This window comes from Hipposideros armiger, unplaced genomic scaffold (assembly GCF_001890085.2).
Source record: "Hipposideros armiger isolate ML-2016 unplaced genomic scaffold, ASM189008v1 scaffold_33, whole genome shotgun sequence".
NCBI classification, from domain to species: domain Eukaryota; kingdom Metazoa; phylum Chordata; class Mammalia; order Chiroptera; family Hipposideridae; genus Hipposideros; species Hipposideros armiger.
Window position 1 is genome coordinate 1,422,511 of NW_017731383.1, and position 20,176 is coordinate 1,442,686.

At 51.3% G+C, this 20,176-nt stretch overlaps 2 protein-coding genes and 1 long non-coding RNA gene across 3 annotated transcripts in view; 2 read left to right on the forward strand and 1 right to left on the reverse strand.

Annotated features, from left to right (window-relative positions):
• SNX8 (sorting nexin 8) overlaps nucleotides 1-1,357 on the reverse strand; it is a 56,616-nt gene extending 55,259 nt beyond the window's left edge. Inside the window, exon 1 of the mRNA XM_019637418.1 lies at nucleotides 1,144-1,357. Within this exon, the coding sequence (XP_019492963.1) occupies nucleotides 1,144-1,357 (214 nt within the window). The remainder of the gene's footprint in view (nucleotides 1-1,143) is intronic.
• A 475-nt stretch (nucleotides 1,358-1,832) lies between these two features.
• Nucleotides 1,833-2,889, forward strand: LOC109380199 (uncharacterized). The gene is made up of 3 exons (XR_002123395.1): nucleotides 1,833-1,968; nucleotides 2,051-2,117; nucleotides 2,495-2,889. It is a non-coding gene; the product is annotated as an uncharacterized LOC109380199 (long non-coding RNA).
• Nucleotides 2,890-3,007: 118 nt separating this feature from the next.
• The window catches only part of LOC109380142 (kinesin-like protein KIF19), a 76,196-nt gene continuing 59,027 nt past the window's right edge, over nucleotides 3,008-20,176 (forward strand). The window contains exons 1-8 of the mRNA XM_019637420.1: nucleotides 3,008-3,018; nucleotides 7,062-7,194; nucleotides 7,876-8,025; nucleotides 8,765-8,887; nucleotides 14,364-14,514; nucleotides 16,314-16,491; nucleotides 16,733-16,913; nucleotides 18,024-18,294. Of these exons, the coding sequence (XP_019492965.1) occupies nucleotides 3,008-3,018; nucleotides 7,062-7,194; nucleotides 7,876-8,025; nucleotides 8,765-8,887; nucleotides 14,364-14,514; nucleotides 16,314-16,491; nucleotides 16,733-16,913; nucleotides 18,024-18,294 (1,198 nt within the window). The remainder of the gene's footprint in view (nucleotides 3,019-7,061; nucleotides 7,195-7,875; nucleotides 8,026-8,764; nucleotides 8,888-14,363; nucleotides 14,515-16,313; nucleotides 16,492-16,732; nucleotides 16,914-18,023; nucleotides 18,295-20,176) is intronic.

The following is a 20,176-nucleotide window of genomic DNA, read 5'->3' on the forward strand; positions in this document are numbered from 1 at the left end:
CACTCGGTATCCCTCCTGTCCCTCTGCCGATGCTGCCTGTATTACAGTTGAGCATCTTCCGGTCGCCTGTGCTCACTGTGGGACGCCACAAAAGCCCCTCGTGCCGCAGGGCTCCTGATGTGGCACTGGGTGCCGGTGGCTGCTTCCTGTGACCTTGCGAGTATAAAGGCTTTCTGACACGGACAGCTCAAGAGTGCTTAGTAACATCCCTGTGCGGGTTAATAATCGTGCAGGTTGAACGATTTCTTACTTAGCTATATTTGCTTCAAAAGTTTTTGAGTATTTTGAAGTAAATGATAGACATCTCTATCTACACAAGTAGCATTGCTGTGGAATAACATGGAAAGTGATCGCAGTTCTTCATCACACCTGACAACATGGATGCAAGTTCCTAATGTCACATAGCACCAGTGCATACGCAGCCTTCCCTGCACGTACCCAATAGCGTCACTTGGAGCTAGTTTGTCCACTCCTGGGCCCAGTCAGGCGCACGCTGGAACGGCGCGTCCTGCCCTGGGCGGGCTTTTGATACTGACTTGTTAAGGCAGGAGCTGATGGCCTCTGAACTGTCTCATCTTCTGGATGTGACTGATGACCTCCGTGAGGCATCATTTAATTTATTTTTTTAATCTTTGTAAACCATAAGTTTTGTCTGATGGGTATTTCTTCATTTTGATAAAACAGTTTTTGTGTAACGTATTCTTGGAATACTCATTAATTCGCATCACTTGGCATGTCCCCTTCCCAGCCCTTTAGGCAGTTAGCCTGCCTGCGATCTCGTAGACGGCGTTTATGTTGGTGGGCTTACTACCTTCATTGTAATCTATCTGTGTGCACGTCTGTCCACTCAAGGACAGAGACTGGGCCCGTCGTATCGTTGTTACCCTGGTGCTCAGCGAATGTCCGAATGAATGAATGAGTCCATGGACACGTGCTATGCTCATACAGGTTACAACGTGAAAAATCTGTTTTCCCATTAAGGGCTTCAAGAGTTTCTGTAATCAAGGTAGTCTTGTGTTCTTTCTGGTGTATAGACGCAGTCTGAATAGGGAATTTCATAACTTGTGGGAGGAGGGGACCCAAGCCATGATTATTAATATGGAGATTCGGGGTGCAGGGCGGCCAAAGAGCCTGATAAGGAACCGTCGCAGTCGTTGGAGCTGCTGCCGAGGATGTAGCCAGAGGGCGCTTTCTGCTCTGCGTGCTTCTGCCTCTCTTCTGTCCCGCTGTTCTGAAAGGGCAGCTGGTGTAGATACACCTTGTGAGCCAAGGGCACGGCCGCCGTGGTGTAGACCAGCCAGCAGGCGGGTTGGTGATTGCTGGGAGACGCCCAGGCACAGAAGTTCCCCTCAAGCATGTGCTTGCTTCTGAATGGCGTGAGCTATCTGCTGCCTTAACGAAGCATCGATGAAGGTAGTGCAAGAATTGCACTTCACACCTCCCTCTAGAGCACACAGCGGACTGTGTTTGGGGTCTGTTGGACCTCTCCTTGTCCTGATTTTAGTGGAGAAACATTTTAAGGTGACCTTAGAGCGCCCTGATGCCAAGAGTGACCGAGTGCTTTGTGCCACAGAGGTGGTTCTGCTTTGTGTTTCAAGTGGGGTCTCTTGATGGGAGAACATGGTCAGGGAAGCCTGGGGTTTGGGGAATGTGCCGGTTGCGTAGTCCCGACTGCTTGTTCTGGCAGCCTTGCCTGTGCTGGGGGAACCTGAGGCCACAGTTCGGCCGCCTCTACTGTAGCGTGGGGCCGGTCCTCACCGTATCCAGACAGAGGCGTGACCCTCGGTGAGAGAATGGGAGGGTGCGGCGGGTTGTAAAAAGTGTCCCCCTCTGTTGCAGATACCTGGTGACGTTTAGCCCCCTGATGGACAATCAGGATGACCCTCAGGCCATCATCTGGGACATCCTTACTGGGCAGAAGAAGAGAGGTTTTCACTGTGAAAGCTCAGCCCACTGGCCTATTTTTAAGTAAGTAGACCAGTGGTGGCTGTAGTGGCATCCCTGTAACCTTCCCGTTGGCAGAGCCTGGCACTACTCTCTTTCTTCCTAGGTGGAGCCATGATGGTAAATTCTTTGCCAGAATGACACTCGACACCCTCAGCATCTATGAAACCCCTGTGAGTAGTTTAATTTTCTGAAAACTGAGCTGCCTGCCGGCCTCAGTGGTTGCAGGAGATGCAAGCTGGCCCTTGATTTGTGGCAGCTGCCGGGAGGAGGGGCTTGTGTGCAGAGCGAGGCAAAGCTCGTGTCCTTCAGTCTCCCGTGTCATGGGGCTGGTCTTTCATCTGCCAGCCCCACTCGGTGCGACAGAGAGCGAGGGATGGGACAAGTGGCTTGGAAACGGGAGTTGTTGCACTGTTCATCTCACCCTCTGTGTTCACACCGCCCCCTCGGCCAGCTCACGTCAGAATCTCTTGTTGCCTTTTTGTAAAGAGTTGTGTTATTGGGACATTGGCGTGATTTGACTCAGTTGTATCCCTCGTTTTCCCGGCAGTCAATGGGCCTCTTGGACAAGAAGAGCCTGAAGATCTCTGGCATAAAGTAAGTGACTGTCCCTCCAAGCTGCTTTAAAATGCTCTCCTTCCGCTGGCACTGGGCTCTTACACAGCTAGAGGAAACACTACTTGGTGTCCCAGACATGGGGACGGCACAGCCACCTGGGCTGCTGCTCGGCACTGGGCCTGCTCACAGCCCTCGCCGTCAGAAGTCCTCTTCCCTTCACGTGGCGCCTCCTATGGGCCACATTCAGGTCTGTTCACGTCACGTTCTTGCCTGGGGACGAGAGCTGCAGCCTTCGGGGGGTGGGTGACAGTCTCCTCTGTTCCCTGGTGACCCATGCAGTGGGGCTCCGGGCCTTCAGTGAATCGCGGCTCGTGCGCTCTGTCAAAGACGGCACNGTGGTAAGAGCCGCCTGACAAGTCTCTTGTTCATACAGAATTATTGGGAGACGTACTCAAAGATCGACCCCAGGAAGCAGATGGCATCGACTCTGTGATCGTGGTCGACAATGTTCCCCAGGTGGGACCTGACCGTCTGGAGAAACTCAAAAATGTCATCCATAAGATCTTTTCCAAGTTTGGGAAAATCACAAATGACTTTTATCCTGAGGAGGATGGAAAGACAAAAGGGTAAGTGATGTTCTCCATCCTAAGCGTCCTTAGTGTTTTTCTTGGTATCAGACACCCCATGGGGATCCTGTGTGTCACAAGAGTTCACCGTGGCTGTGGTGCGGGCCTCAGTGGCAGTTCTGCCTAGTTGGGTTGATCTGGTCACCCTCGGTGGAAGCTCTGCGGAGCAGTGAGCTGGTCCTGGGTCTGTGCCAGAAGGAAGGACATTGAAGTATGGTTCTCAGATTAATTGTAATTGGGGACTAAATTGTTAAGGAATCAGGGCTTGACGTTTAAGTCTTTGGCCATCAGAACAGTGATTGATGCAAGGAACGTCCTGGGTAAAGGGACCGCTGGATCTGGAAGCTGGCAGACGTAGGAAAACTTCACATGTGGTATTTTATTGATTCTAAGATATGCTTTTCCCCCCACATTTTAACATGTCAGAATGGGGATGGATACTTATTACACTCTAGATGAAAGCATTTGTTATTGCTTAATTAGCAACTTTTTCCCTAGTGTTACCTAAAATATTAGTGCATCTTTTAAAAGTGGCAGCCTAAGGTATGTCTTGCAGTTTGCTTTTTAAATTCAACATTAGTTCTTCTGTGTTGATGAAGGTAATTCTCTTTCCTTCGCTTTAAATGCTGTGGTATTCTCTTGTACCGTGTAACAGTTTCTTTCCTAGCCATTGACATTTAGTGTTTCACAGTTACAAATGGTCTTGCACGCATCCTTTCTGAGTGAGTGTGAGAGCTTCTTTGCTACATGCCTGGGAATGGAATTGTGGGGTTGCATGAAGTCACCTGCAGTGCCACTAGGCACTGTCAACTCATGATTGAGGTGGTTACCAGGCACCCTCCCACCCACAGTAATGAACGTTCTGCTTGTTGCTTCTCAATCTTGGCCAACTCCTTCCATTAACATTTCATGTAAATATCAGCCTTTGAGAGTCCAGGCTAAACCGTCTTCTGTAGGACAGGAATGAGAAAGTGATAACGTTTATTTGTTTAAATTCAGATTTTGGAAACAACCTAGAATAATTTTAATTTATTAAAAAAAGGATCCAATACAGGTAATGATCCTGACATTTTCTGTTTTGGAACTAGGTGGAAGGATAACTTCGTGTTATGTTTTTTGTTATAATCAAACCCCCTCTGAGAGCCTTTGTAACTTTGCCTGTAATACATAGTATTACATAAACAATGTGTTTTTAGACTTTTAACAGCCTTTAACAGTGAAATAATTGACATATAGTAAGCTTGCATGGTTTTAAAGTATGCAGTTTCGTAAGTTTTAACATATATACAGCCATGAAATCATTGCCACAGTCAAGAAAATGGACATTTTGATTAATGAGCTTCTCTGTAATTCATGATTATGGAGTTAGAGANGAGCTCTCCAAATATTTTAATAAAATGGCTTTTATATTTTATGCAGCATTTTAGTTGTTTTCAGCAGAAGAGTTAACCCATTTAGCCATATTCTCACACCACGGAGGCACACAGAACACAAGCAATAAAGAAAAATATTTACTATTGTAAGTGCCAGCATGACAAGCTCGTATGACGAAAGACATCTTAGACAAGTGATAAGCCACAGACTGGAAGAATGTACTTTAACATACACACTAGGTTTCAAGGTTATAATCCAGATCTTATAAAGAACTCATCCACTTCAATATGAAAAAGATGAATCATCCCAAGGAGGCAAAGGATATGTCAGGGTAATTCACCGAAAAGGAAATCTGAGAGGCCAATAAACATAGAAAAAGATGTTCAGCCTTACTGTTAGGTATAGTGGGCATTTATTATTACTTCTTGGACATTCAGCATCTGAGCGTTTCTATTTTAGAGGAATTCCTCTTTTGAGAAAGTCCCTTCCTACACAGAAGGTGACATGTCAGCTGCAGCCAGCCAGGTTCACAGCGGAAGGGAGCTGGGGTCATGGGGACATCCATGACGGTGACAACTCATGGCAGCTGCAGGACTAGCGTCCCACATCTAAGGGCAGGAGAGGCTGTGGACTTCCACCAGCACCCAGGGCCGCCGTCCACGGTGTCACGTGTGACTCTAACACTGGGCCTCAGTGAGGGGACAGCGCTGTCGTCACAGGCCAGCTCTAGGCATGAACTGCACACTCTGCCTGCTTTGCTTCAAGCCTGGTTTCCCAGCCCTCCTGCAGATCTTCCTTTCCGCTTAAATCAGAAATCTACTTACATCAGGGAAATGCAAATTCCAACGACGAGATGCACCCGAGATGGGGAGAAACAAATATTCCTAGGCTGCTGGAGTGAAAATTGGTTTTGACACTTCAGAGGACAATTTGTTAATGTCTAATAAATCTGATGCGGCAATTCCAATTCTGGTCATATTCTCTAAACTACAGCTCATGGAGTAAACACGAGACTCATCATTGTGGTACTATTTATAATACCCAAAAGATCCCCAAACAACCCACTTTGATGTCAGTGTGGAATAAATAAATTGCAGGGTGTTCATACAACATCTGAGCTAGAACAGCACGTGCCAAGATAGACAGGGCTTGAAAACATCATTTGCGGGGAGAAAGGGCATCGCANGTGATAATAACAACTTGGGCCAGTGAAGCAACGTCCTCCACAACTAGACTGAAGAACAAGAGGACAGGAACTTGTCTGTTCCCCTTCCCCAATTCCCCAACACTGTTCCCTCCCCCAATTCCCCAATAAAATCTTTAAATAATAATAATAATAATAATAAATAAAAGATATGGGCAAAACCTCTACACTGAAAATTACAAACCATTACTGAGAGTAAAGACCTAAATATTCATATTAACATATTGTTAGGATGTCAATTCATCCTAAATTAATCTGCAGCCTCAGTGCAGTTCTAATCATAATGCTAGCATACTTTTTCCCTAGAAATATATATATGCTAATTATAAAATTCATATGGAACAGCAAAGTATTTAGCATAATCAACACAATCTTGAAAAAGAACAAAGTTGGAGGACTCCTGCTACCTGATTTCAAGATTTCTATAAAGCTATTGTAATGAAGATAACATGGTATTCATACAGAAACAGATCAATAGAACAGAACAGAAGGTCTAGAACTTAACCTACTCATACAAGGTCAACTAATTTTCTTTCTTTTTTTTTTAATTAAAGTTTATTAGGGTGACAATTGTTAGCAAAGTTACATAGGTTTCAGGTGTACAGTTCTGTAATGCATCATCTATATATCACATTGTATGTTCACCACCCAGAGTCAGTTCTTTTTCCATCACCATACATTTCATCCCCTTTACCCTCATCTACCATCCGCTCCCCTCGGTCAATTGATTTTCAATAAAGCTGCCAAGGTAATTCCATGGGGGAAAGTATAGTCTCTTCAACTAGTTTTATTAAACAATGGAATGTCCATTTGGAAAAAATAAAGGAACCTCATTTCTTACCTCATACTATAGACAAAAACTAACTCAAAACAGATCATAGATCTAAAATGTAAAACTTAAATTCAGCTTTCTAGTAAAAAAAGGAGAAAAATCTTTGCAACTTTGGGCGAGGGACAGATTTCTTAGAGAGGCACAAAAAGCAGAAGCCAAAACAGAAAAAAACTGACACATTGGACTTCACAGGCACTTCAAAACGTGTGGGGTTTCAAAGGCCCCAGTAAGAAAATGACAATGCCATCCACAGACGATGAGAAAACCTGGGTCAGCATACACCTAACACAACACCCACATCCAGAAGGCAACCTAATAAAAAATGGGCAAAAGGCTTAAACAGAAACTTCACAAAAGAAGATACACAAATCACCAACAGGCACATGAAAAATGTGTTAAACACCACTAGTGGGGAAATGCAAATTAAAACCTCAGTGAGATACTACGACATACCGACCAGAATCATTAAAATTAAACACTGACAAAACCAAACGTTGACAAGGATATGAATNGCCACCAACAGGACATCGTCCCGCTCCCATGCTGTGCTGCAGGTCACCGTGCGCCAGCAGAGCCGCGGCTCAGACCTGGCGGAGGAAGTGCGCGTCGGGAGGCTGTTCATGGTGGACCTGGCGGGCTCGGAGCAGGCGTCCCAGGTGCCGTCCTCTGACATGCGCCCCCTTCGTCCCTCGTCACCATCACTCACCTTGTGTCATCTGCCCTTTAGTTCATGAGCAGGACACGTGGCCAGCCAGAGTGACAGCTCCCTCGTGGAGCGTGTGGTCTGGTGGGGAGCAGGTGGGAAAATATCAAACGCATAAAAGAGCAAGGTGGTTGCCAAGAGAGTTAAGGGGCTTGAAGGAAATAAACAGGACACGTGGGAAAGGTGACAGGCTGGCTACTGCAGACGCCCCTTTGGAGAGTGGGGCGGGGGCATCCCCGCAGGAGGGGACGCTGAGCTGACACTGGAAGGATGAGGGGGTTTTGGCCTGGGAGGGGGCTTCCTAGGTAACACACACATGCGTATTTGTATTGTAAAAGTGGATTGATCTGCACAGACCTTCCTCTAATCCATTTTTATCTCGTTCATAATCATAACAGCTCATCAGTTAAACAGCTCTCCCTCATCCCACTTAGTGGCTGCGTAGTGCTCCCCGTCAGGGTCCTGTCATTTATGTCAGGGGTCCCGATATTTCAGGGGTGTAGCCAGTGTGTGCAGGGCCTGAGCACCTGGGTGGGGCGGGGTTATTGCACCTGGACCTCAGTCCCCTACCGGGGTCGGGGGCTGGCAGGTGGGAAGGACCATTTCCGCGCCAGCCCAGCTTCTCCCCACTCAGACCCAGAACCGTGGCAAAAGGATGCAGGAGGGCGCGCACATCAACCGCTCCCTGCTGGCACTGGGCAACTGCATCAACGCGCTCAGCGAGAAGGGCAGCCGGGCGCAGTATGTGAACTTTCGGGACAGCAAACTCACGCGCCTGCTGAAGGTACTCTGTAGGCCGGGTGTGTGTGCTGCGTGTGTGCTGCATGTGCGCATGTGTGTGCACATGTGTGTGCACTGTGTGCATGTGTATGCTGCGTGTGTGCATGCATATGCATTGTGTGCATCTGTGAGTGTCTGCTGTGTGTGTGTGCTGTGTGCGCATGCATGTGCATGTGCTGCTGCCATAGCTGATTGCATCTTTCAGGACTTACCTGCTGGGCAAGAGCCCCAGACCTGAGTCTAAGGGCCCTTCCACCAACCTCCAAAGAAAGGAAAACACCAGAGAAACCATCTCTAGTCACAGCCTGACTCCCCACACTGTCCCTCTGAGTTTGGTCCAGCCTATGCTTGCATACACCCAGGGACAGGGCGCTTACTACTTAACCAACGCTGCCCGTCCCATCGTGGATGGTCTGACTGTGAGAAGATCCCCCTTTCCACTGAGCTGAATATTATCACCCCTGTTCTACAGCAAAGCAAGCTATACGTAAATAGGCAAAACAATAAAGGAATGTCCCTGCAGATGTGGCTTCTTGGTCTAATCTGCTTGCGTCAGAGTGGAAGTCAGATGGGGTGGGTCTGGAACGGGCCCCCCTCACCCTGAGTATCACCTCCCTGATTTGGAGCAGGAACCTCAGACAGGATGGTCCAGACGGGCCTCGCATAGGTGGGTGATGGGTGGCACCCCAGGGCAGGTGGAGGCCTGTTCCTATCACCCCCAGCTCATGCCTCTCACTGAGCAGGATGCCCTGGGAGGGAACAGCCGGACGGTGATGATCGCCCACATCAGTCCGGCCAGCACGTCCTTCGAGGAGTCGCGGACCACCCTGCTGTACGCCGACAGAGCCAAGAGCATCAAGACCAGGGTGAGCCGCCCGCCCGCTGGCTCACCTGCACACTCTCACGCACTTGCTCACTCGCGGAATCCTCACATCATGCTCCCTCTGGAGGCCCCCGGAGGCTCCTTGTCCCATCCAGCTTGGTGGCTCCTGGCGTGCCTTGGCTTGTGGCCTCACCCTCTAGCTCTGCGCCGTCTTACTTCTCTGCTGAGGACATTGGCATGATGGACTCAGGGTAGTCCCTAATCCAGGAGGACCTCATCTCAAAATGCTTCATTATATCTGCAAAGACGCTCTCCCCAGACAAGGGCACATTCACAGGGCTCAGGCTGTCCAGGACATGGACTTATCCCTGTGCCTGCGTGCCATAAGCTCTCAAAGCAATTTAATGTGTTTTGTTCTCAACAACGCTCTCCTTAGGAGGNAAGGGCCTGTTGAGAACGCGCCAGCCACCCACTGCTCTGGGAATGTCCCCTCCATTGAGGACTCCGCTGTAATTATAAGGCAGGACGTTTGCTCAGCCCCGGCCGGGCCAGCTGCTGACTGAACAGACCGGCCTCTCTCATTCCCGAGGTCTTAGTGGCCTCAGGGAGAGAGGAGACCTGACCATCAGCATTTACTGAGCCGCTACTACATGCCAAGAGCTGTGCTTAAGCGGTTGACATGTGCTGTCTTACAAGTCTCACAGCAACCCTATAAAATACACAGCAGTATTGTCCCAATTTTACAGATGGGGAAACTGAGGCTTCAGGAGGTCAGCAGCCTGCCTGAGGTCACACAGTTAGATGCTAGGAACCAGCGCTCAGCTCCAGGTCGCTCCGAAGCCAGAGCAAAGCTGTACGGGCTTTGGAGTCTGTCTGTCCCGAGCCCGGATGCTGCCTCTACCGTCTATGAGCTGTGTATTCAGCCTGGGCTATGGGGACAGGTCACTGACATGAAGTGCAGGACCCAGAGTGGGTGCCCAGGAAGGGCACAGGAAGTGGGGACTGTCATTCCTATCCAGTCCAGCCAAACCCACTCACCCTCATACACCAGCCCTGGAGGAGTCCTTCCTTGAACACCCATGTGGACAGGGAGCTCAATACCACACACTCCCATCGCGACATACTGCTGCCTTAAATGAAATTAAATTCTGCTGGCTCGAAGCTTGCACTCCCTGATCCTGGTTTTGTCCGGTAAAGCTGAGTCAGAATGCCTTTCACAGGTTTCCAGCCCTTTTGCTATCTTCCATCCCTTTGCATTCCTCTGAATTCTTGCAGAAGCCCTGGAAAGGCCTCACAGGTGTTCAGTACCAAACATGCATCAGGCCTTATGGTCACATACGTTCTCATGTCACCCCCCTCACAGCCACTCTGTGGGATCGGCCTCATCTCACACCACGAAGCTCGGAGCGGGTGAGGCCAGTGCCAGAGCTAGCGCAGATGCCGGGCAGACCCCGGGAGGGAGTCCAGGATACCCACCACCCACGCTGTGTCCACAGGGAATCGACGTTTGCAGGCACCACACACTGGACCTCTCCAAACAGCCATGCACCCGACTTTGGCTAGGTTGTCCATTGGACTGTCTGTCCTCTGTCTGTCCCCAGGAAGACGTGTACTGTACCACCACCCAGCACTTGGTTGAAGGCGTCATTTCTGGATACAATGCCACGGTGTTTGCCTATGGCCCCTCAGGTACCGCCAGGGGCAGTGTCCCGAGGAGTGGGGTTGGTGGCAGCAGACCTACTGTATGCTGGCCTTGCATTGGTCCCTCTGCATCCGTTGGCTCCTTTAGCAGCCCTGAAGGGCAGGTAGAAAGATCCCCTTTTCACAGATGAGAAAACTGAGGCTCAGAAGGTGCAGGGGCTTCCCAAGGTCACCCTGCTGGTGGGCATGAATCTGGAGTTCAGCCCCAGCTACACTGCGCTACCCACGAGAACCCACAGGTGCCACCTCTCTCATCCTGAAAACTAGAACCAGAAAGGGTCAGAGTTAGATGGGTCCGAACCCCTCACTGTGCAGATGGTGATACTGAGGCCCTGAGAGGCACCTTGCCCGAAGCCACAGCCTGTTTATTTCACTCATTGATTCAACAAACATCAGCGAGCACCTACTATGTGCCAGGCTCTAGTGACGGAAAAGAATCATGTGGTCCTTGACTACTGGGCAGATAGAGAAGGGGCAGTGAGGCGTCCCCTACAAAGAGACCCCTTTTGAAAAGTGTGATACGTTCATTCTCCTGTTACGAACCAGCATGAACACCTTGAAGAGAACTTGGAGAAGGAACAGACGTCTCTCGCATCCCCCCATCTAACACCGTCTCATCTTCGCGTTATATCTGCTCAGGTTTTCCTCCGCAGAATAGCCATCAGACTGTTCACACAGCTTTTTGCCTTGTTTCCGAAATGGGAAGCAGGCGTGTCTGAGCAGCCGGGAGGGTGGGAGGTGTGTACGCTGAAGGCGCAGGTGTGAGCCATCTTAGGGGCAGGCGTGTGTTCAGGTGGGGCCTGAGCCCACATCTGGTGCCCCGCCTTGTGAGTGTCCCACGCCCCCACAGGCGCAGGGAAGACCCACACCATGCTGGGCGTGGACACGCAGCCTGGCATCTACCTGCAGACCCTCACTGACCTCTTCCAGGCCATCGAGGACACCTGTGACAGCATGGATTGCAGCGTGTCCATGTCTTACCTCGAGGTGAGCCTGCCCCCCGCCTCAGGTGCCTTGCCTTGTGTGTCGCCCCCTGAATGCCCACTGGCCTTTGCAGCCCTCAGCCCTCAGAGTGGCTGAGCTCTCTGGGACACAGAGCCCAATGATTTGTGAGTCCCTGCAGTTCTCTTCCATGGAAACCACTCTGCTCCCAGCTTTTCTGTCTCATCCCAGATCTATAACGAAGTGATCCGGGACCTCCTGAACCCGTCCTCGGGGTTTCTGGACCTGAGGGAAGATTCCAGGGGCAGCATTCAGATTGCCGGGATCACGGAGGTCTCCACCTCAAATGCCCAGGAGGTGAGGTCACNAAGAGGAACAGCCAAGTTGTGCTTCCATCTTAGTTGGTGGAGGGTGCAGCTAGCTCAGCTCCAAGTCTAGTCACCATCCGGCTATCCATAGGCAGCTCGCGGCCGCTCAGCTCAAGGTGTGGTGTTAATTGTGGGTAGGCGTAGCCCACCACCCCTTGCGGGAGTCGAACCAGAAACCTTATTAGGAGCACGTGCTCTCGCCAACTGAGCCATCCTGCCGCCTATTGGCAGCTCAGCGGCAGCTCAGCTCAGGTGCAGCTCACTGGCCCATGTGAGAATCAAACCGGTGACCCTATGCTCAGAGCTCGCACTCTTAACCAACTGAGCCGCTCGGCCAGCCTGTTTTTAATTTTTTTAAACACAAAGAAGCATGTTCTGTACCCAGATTTTTTTTGCATCATTTAATATTTGACTTACTCAGAAAGTTACCTGAGTTTTCCTTCTAATAAAAGTATTCCTCTATCCTTTAAAAAACATTCATTATTGAGATATAACTCTCATACCATAAAATTCACCCTTTCACAAGGTTGTGCAGCAGTCACCACTAATTCTGGAACATTTTTGTCACCCCAGAAACTTCATCCCTATTAGTAGTCACCTCCGCTCCTTCCACTCCCCCACCCCACTAGCTCTTGATACCCACTAACCTGCTGTCTTGTTTTCTGTTGGGTTTCCCTGTTCTGGACGTTTCATATGAATGAGATCATAAACGTGTGGCCTTCTGTGTCTGGCCCCCTTCACTGAGCATGTCTTCAGGGCCCCCCAGGTGGGGGCATGGGCAGAGCCTCCCCCTTGACCACTGCATGGCTGTGCCACACCATGCTGACCCTGCCTGCCGTCCATTAATGGCCATGTGGCTGTTTCCACTGGAGGCCATTCTGGCTTGTGCTGCAGCCCACCTTACACGAGTGTATNCTGTCCAGGACATGGACTTATCCCTGTGCCTGCGTGCCATAAGCTCTCAAAGCAATTTAATGTGTTTTGTTCTCAACAACGCTCTCCTTAGGAGGTGGGTCCTATTATCATCCCATTTTACAGACTGGGCAGCTGCAGCACAGAGAGAGCAACATCTCCAACCTTCCTCAGTGGAGCAGAGCGGGCACTGGGGCCCAGCGAGCCTGGCTCGAGTCTATGTGTGGACCGCTGAGCTAGCCTGTCCATGGCTGCACCCGGCCTGTAGGATTCATGTCTTGAGGCTGCCTGAGACATCAGTGGGATGATGCACATTAACCACGCAGCACCCCGATGACTGGTGCTCGACACGTGATACATGCTATTTGATTGTTACTGTTGGCTGTCCACACACGTGATGAGCCCTGCCAGTGCCTAGCTCTGAGCTAGGCGCTGTGATAAAACAGGACAGAGCTGCTCGCGCCCAAACCCTGAGCCTAGCAATGGGGAAGGCAGGCATGAAACCGACCTCACACAGATGAGTGTATCATTTCCAGCTGTGGTAAGTGCTGTATGTGAGGCCTAGGGTGCCATGAGGAAGAATAGCAGAGAAGACCGAGTTTCGAGGGTCTTCTGCTAAGGGGAGTGGGTCAGACAAGGAAGCCCAGCCCTGAGCAGCGAAGAGGGCAGCTCCGGGCACTGGAGCACCTTGCTCTGTGACCAGCCATCTCACCTCCAAATCTACCAGCGGGAAGCATGGACCCACGTGCTCAGGGAGGCTGTGTCACTGGAAAGCCCCAAGTGCCCATCAGAGGGGATGGAACACGCAATCCGTCTGTCCTGTGGGCCACTCTGCAGCTGTTACAGAGAATGGGGTGGACCCATCTGCAGATGGCCGGCCTCCGGGACACATCATTGGGTGAGAAGAAGCAAGTTACAGAGGAGTAACTACAGTCTGATGTAATTTACACAAAACCCCACAGCCGAACCTACACCCGAATCTCCCCATATACCTCTAGGTACACGTACATTTACAAGACCACACAGTAAAGGAGCTGGAAGGGCACACATCAAAACCACAGCTGTGGGTACCCATGGGGGTGCTGTGTAAAAAACCCTTGATGGGCTGTTTGAACTTCTAATTGTGGCAAAACACGTGTAACGTAAAATTATTATTTTAACCATGTACAGTTCAGGGGCCTTAAATACATTCACATTGCTGTGCAGCCGTCCTCACCGTCATCTCCAGAACTTTCCATCTTCCCAAACTGACACTCTGTCCCCATGAAACACTCACTCCCTGTCTCCCCTCCCCAGCCCCGGGCACCACCTTCTACTTCCTGTCCCTGTGACTCTGACTCCTCTAGGGACCTCATATATGTGGGATCATATACGTGTCCTTTGTGACTGGCCGATTTCAGCAGCACAGTGTCCTCAGGGTCCATCCGTGTCGTAGCAGGTGTCAGAGTTTTCCTCCTCTTTAAGGCTGAGTGGTTCTGATGTGAATTTTCATAACAGAAAAGTGCATGTTTCTGGAGTAAACAAGTCACAGTGAAAACGCGCCCTTGCAGGGCAGCCCCGTGCGCTCTGACCTTGGCGTGTGTCTGGCCCCGCTAGGTCAAGCGCAACCTGCTGACCGTGTCCTACCACATCACGCAGTACACAGACGTCATCTCTGGCCTGCGCAGGGAGATCGAGCGCCTCAAGTCCAAACTCGAGAGGCGGGAACAGCAGAAGGAAAGCGAGCCGGGCGTTCGGGACACACAAGGTAGGCCCCGCACAGACCTGGTGCCCTGGCCCCTTTGCTGCCCTGGGTGGGGATGGGCTTCGTGAGTTCACGGAGCAGAAAGTGCCCCTGTGCTGGCACCTGAGGACAGAGAGGCTGCGGTGGGAGATGAGGCTGGAAGGTGGACGACCGGGGCCCGGGGTTTCTCCTCAGCACGATGGGGGCAGACACGGGTTGGAGCCACATGGCGAGAGCCGCCTTGCGATCTTAGCTGTGAAGTGGGAGTGAGAACACCCCTCAGAGCTGTGCTTTCCTTCAGTCTGTTGATGGGGGGAGGGGGTGGAAGGTTCTCCTCGGTTGGGGTGTTGCCCTGAAAACATGATGGGAGTTGAGGAGTTGAGGGAGGAAGCCGGGGGTGACCACAGGGGTCAACTGGGACCGCCCAGTAAAGGCGGGCGTTAGAAACGCCTCCACTTTTTGTTACGGGGAATTCCAGATACTTACGGAAGGAGAGAGAGCAAGTCCAGCAAACCCTCATGAGGACCCCACCCCCTCAGTTTCTCTTCCCCATCGTCCTGTACACTTCCCTGTCCTGTTATCTAGATGCGAACTCCAGACGTCATGTCATTTTATTCATAGGACTGTCAGCACAACCCCTGAAAAGTCAAGACTACAAAATCATAACTACAGTCTCATTTCCACACACACACACACAAAATGTTAACAATAATCTGTTCATATCATCAGGCAGCCAATCGGTGTTCAGGTTTCCACCGTCACAAAAAAAAAACCTTGTCAACGTCACAAATCTCTTCTGAACCGTTTGCTTTTGTTTTTGAACTAAGGCTCCCAACATAGTCCGTGCACTGAGTGTGTCTGATGAACCTTTGAAGTCTGTTGTTCTACAGGCTCTCCCTTCCTCGTTTTTTGGTCCATCCATTTTGTCACAAGGGCAGAGTGTCCTTCTTTCTCAGGGATGAATAGTATTTCATTATATATTATATTATATATAATTTTCTTTATCTACTCATCCGTTCATGGACACTTGGGTTGTGTCCATACCTGGCCATTGTGAATAATGCTACATGGACATGGGATGCAGATACCTCCTCAAGATACTGATTTCATTTCCTTTAGATAAATACCCCGAAGAGGGATTCCTGGGTCATATGGAAGCTCTATTCTTGATCTTCTAAAGACCCTCCGTACTGTTTTCCAAAGTGACTGTATCAATTCACATTCCCACCTGCAGTGCACGAGGGTCCCCTTTTCCCCACGTCCTCGCCAGCACTTGTGATTACTTGTCTTTCATGATGGCCATTCTGACAGCAATGAGGTGACATCTCACTGTGGTTTTGATTTGCATTTTTCTGATTAGTGATGTTGAGCACCTTTTCTTGTACTTGTTGACCATTTGTAAGTCTTCCTTGGAAAAATGTCTGTTAAGGTCCTTTGCCCATTTTTTACATTGGATTATTTGGTTTTTGCTATTGAGCTTCATAAGTTCCTTATATATTTTGGATGTTAACCCCTTAGCAGATATATGGTTTGCAAATGTTTTCTCCCATCCATCCACCATCCACCATCCATCCTCCATCTACCCATCCATCCATCCACCCATCCACCTATCCATCCACCATCCACCATCCACCATCCCTCCATCCACCATCCCTCCATCCACCATCCATCCATCCATCCATCATGTATTCATCATCCACCTACCCACATATGTGTATTGAACCCCTCCTTGGGCCAGACCCTATTTTGGTGGGCACACATGGAGTTTAACCCTGGCTTAGGTGGCACTGCTCCTGGTACAGCGGCTCCCTTGCTGCCCCCAGTCACAGTGTCCACCCAGGACACAGAGGAGGACAGCCGCCTGCAGATGAACAAGATCCGGGCCCAGCTGGTCGGGGCCTTCAAGGAGCAGCTGGAGATGCGGCGCAGCCTGGTGGAGCTGGAGAATGCCAGCACTGAGCTGCACGTGGACGCGTCCCGCCACCTGCTGGCCATTGCAGAGTGAGCGTGCCCTCCCGGGGCACCACCTGGGGCCCCAGCGTCACCCATCCCAATGGGGCAGGGAAACCAACAAGGACCAGCAGGGCCACTGCTGGGAGCTCTTTTCTGTGCTACTGTCCAGACTCCCTCGCTTGCTTGCAGGTCCCCAGGGGCACTTTAGCCAAGGGCTCCCTCTCTTCCCAGGCAGGACCCCTGGCCCAACCCTTGCCCTGCTCCCCTTACCCCTCTGTCATGGCTGCAGCTGGGAGCGTGAGAAGACCCACCACCACACCCAGAATAGGACACCTGGGAGGGGTGAGGAGCAGGTGGTGGCCGGCGCAGACGGGGGCACGGGCAAGTCTGCAGAGTCGCATGAGGTGGCCCTGGCCAGAGAGGAGGTCAACATGCTGTTAGCTGAGCAGCAGAAAACCATGGCCCTCAAGGTGGGGAGAGGGGCTGGGCACATCCATGTCACACAGTGACCATGACAGCCACTAGCATTTACTGATTGCCACTGGTGCCCTGGGCCTTCTGACAGCAGCCCCCGGCACGGGGCCGATCGGTACTGTCCTGTAGATGGGAAAACCCAGGCGTGGAGAGATTAGACAAGATGTCCCAAGTCCCCAGGAGAAGCAGAGCTGGGACCCGATGGGTCTCACTGCAAAGCCCACGTCACACTGGGGGCTCAGGGCCACAGTCCAGGGCAGGAGGCCCCCAGGGGGACAGAGGAGCCGTGGCCGTGGCCATGGCGCACAAGCCTCCAGCTCCCGGACACCCTTTGTAGTAACCCGCCACATGGCGAGCGAGCACTGCCCACCCTGCCAAGTGGGCATCGGGCTCAGTCTCCCCGAGTCTGGTCTTGGGTACGTGACACAAGGACAGAGACATGGCCAGAGCGTGCGCTCCAGGTTCCTCTCTGTAGAGGGAAGTCTCCTCACATCCTCATTTCCTGAGAAGAGCAAGCTGTGTCTATGAGCTGTTTATGTAGTAACTAGTTGTCTAACAGCCTCACTTCAGAAAATGGCAGAACTGGCGCTTGGTGGAGATGTTGGGAAAATGCCAGGGAAGCTGGCTGCTGTCCCAGCCCATTAGTGACATGTTTGCAGGCAGGTGGAGAAAGCGTCTGTGATGTCACGTTGGAGAAGCAGGCGGCATTTATTTCCCTTAAAAGCAATGTAGCCAAACTCAGAAGCTCCTAACATCATTGCATCTGCCTGCTGACGTTTAGAGAGCCCATGGAGGAGAGGAGGGTGTGAGCTCTGGGCTGGTGGGTTTGCATCTGAAAGGTGTGCCCCTGGGTGAGAGGTTCACTCTCTCTAGGACTCGGCTGGCCCTGGGAGGGGCCGTCCCTGCAGGGTCAGCAGAGCCCTGATGTTGGGGCATCAGATGCAGAGAATCAAAGACAAGGTTAATACAGGGGGACGGCCACACATCCCCAGAGCCAATCACCGAGGTTTGTGTGAGTTCAGTTTGTAAACCTCAGCCTGTAAGAATGGCTGGGCGTGGGAGCAGAGACCCCGGTATCCGCCCTGAACCCTTGGTCTGTCCGCCAGGCTGGGCTGGAGCAGCGCCTGGCCGGTGCCAGGAGAAAGGCTTCACAGCTGGAGGACCTGCTGCCCAGGCAGGCCATCAGCGAGGACCAGCGGGAGGTGCTGCGGCTGCTGTGCAGGACACACGAGCTGGAGCTGGAGAAGACGGAGCTGCAGGCCAGCAGCCTGCGCCAGGAGCACCTGCTGGGCCAGAAGGACTTGGTCATTCAGCGCTACCAGCAGCACCGGCTGCTCTGCGAGCACATCATTCAGGCACAGCGGCAGCTGATTCAGGGTGAGGCTGCCCTGCCCGCCGCACAGCGGCTTGGACTCAGTAGTTACTTTCTGGAAAGAGCAGGCAGCGCCCGGGGTCAAAAAATCGGTCCCCATGGCCAAGCAGGCGACGCCGGCTCCCTGCCCTCCACCCTGTGCCCCATCGCTCCCAGTCACCTGCATAGCCCCCTGGGTATGAGCAACGCAGGTACATCAGGAGCACACCACACACCGCTCAGTGCCTGGCTCTTGCCCACTTACCCGTGTGGCCTAGAAACAGCTTGATGAGCGTAGAGTGACGTCTGCAGAGATGCGCTAGGATGTACTGACCCACCTGTGGGTGACTGTTTAGATTGTCTGCAGCCATGCGCTCCCACGGCCCGCCCGTGCGTCTCGGTCCCGGCCGCAATGGGCTCCCTGTCCCCGGTGAGCAGCTGTGCAGGTGGCCCGCCCCCCCCCCCCCCAGTCTCTTAGCTCCTGCCCCGTGCCTCTCTTCTTCCAGCACTATTTTGACGGAACTTGAGGCTTACAGAAAAGTGACAATANACTCACAGAGCTTTCAGAATACAGGTCTTAGGAGCCTGGGTTAAGGCAACAGGAGACGAAGGCTTAGGTCCCGGCAAAGGTGGGAAATGGAGCTGAACCTCCCAGAGAACATCGGGAATAACGAAGGGTAACCTGCCAGCCTTTAGAAGTAGCGTGGAAGCGGGCTGTCCATGCCGGACCAAGCGTGGAAAAAGACTAACCCTTGAGGTAATCCCACTCCTAGGCAGTCACCCAAGAGAAATAAAAGCACATGTCCACAGAAGGAGGTCACTCTTAGAAGCCTCATTCAAATAGCCAAAAACTGGAAATAACCCAAATGTCTCTTAACAGCAGACTGGATAAACACGCTGCCGTAGTCACACAACGGGAAGTCACAGCGCAATGACAAACCACAAAACACCGATACCAGCGCTGGGAAGCCGGGGACCACTTTAACAGACACCTGAAAATGTGGGGCTGGCTTTGGAATCAGGTGACAGGTAGAGACTGGAAGAATTTTGAGACACATAAAGAGAAAAGCCTAGATTGCCTGGATAGGCTGTCAGCAGACATAGAGATGTTCACACTCCACTAGCGAGGACTCAAGAAAATGAGGACCGGGCTGTCAAAAACCGACATCACCTTAGACGATGATACCAAAACTGTATAAACAGGCTGCTGGTAGGAATACACACACTAAAGGCTCCTCTGGTGGGGCTCAGAAGGGAATGAGGAGACTGGAGGAAAAGGACAGAAACCTTAGCTAAATTGGGTCCTACAGTTCTATGGACAAGAACCCATCCAGATGGCAGGAGGCACTAACATGAGACCTGCTGTCAGGGAAGGGTACTTTGGAGAGAAAGCCACGGGTACGGCTGGACAACTGCTTTCGTGTGCCTGGAAAAGAACAAAAGGTCACGAGATTCAGGCACACAGAGGGCTCTTTGATTAGGTGTGTGCCATCTCCGCAGAAGCCAAAAAGAGAGACGGAATTGTTCAGAAAAGACTTGCTTGTGGGTGAGCCTTTTTTCTAATGACATACCTGGGAGACCTACAAGCTTTTTGAGCACGTTCTATGAGCAGAAACGCTGCCATCTTGGACTGAAAGGGTCAGAGAAAGATGAAATGAAAGAAGGCTGCCTGACCCTCAAAATTCTACAGGCAGGAAACAGGCTGATGGTGCTAAACATGTGCTGCCTTTCATGAAAAAGGAAGAAATGCTCTCAGGGTGGAGCCATGGGCCACAGGGCAGAGCCTTAAGCCACAGAGGATAATTCCTAGGCCTTGAAACCTACTGAGTTTGCTCCAAGTGGAAGGTCTATAATGTTTTTCTAAGCCTATCACACCACTGTATTTGGGGGTTAGATCATTTGTGTTTG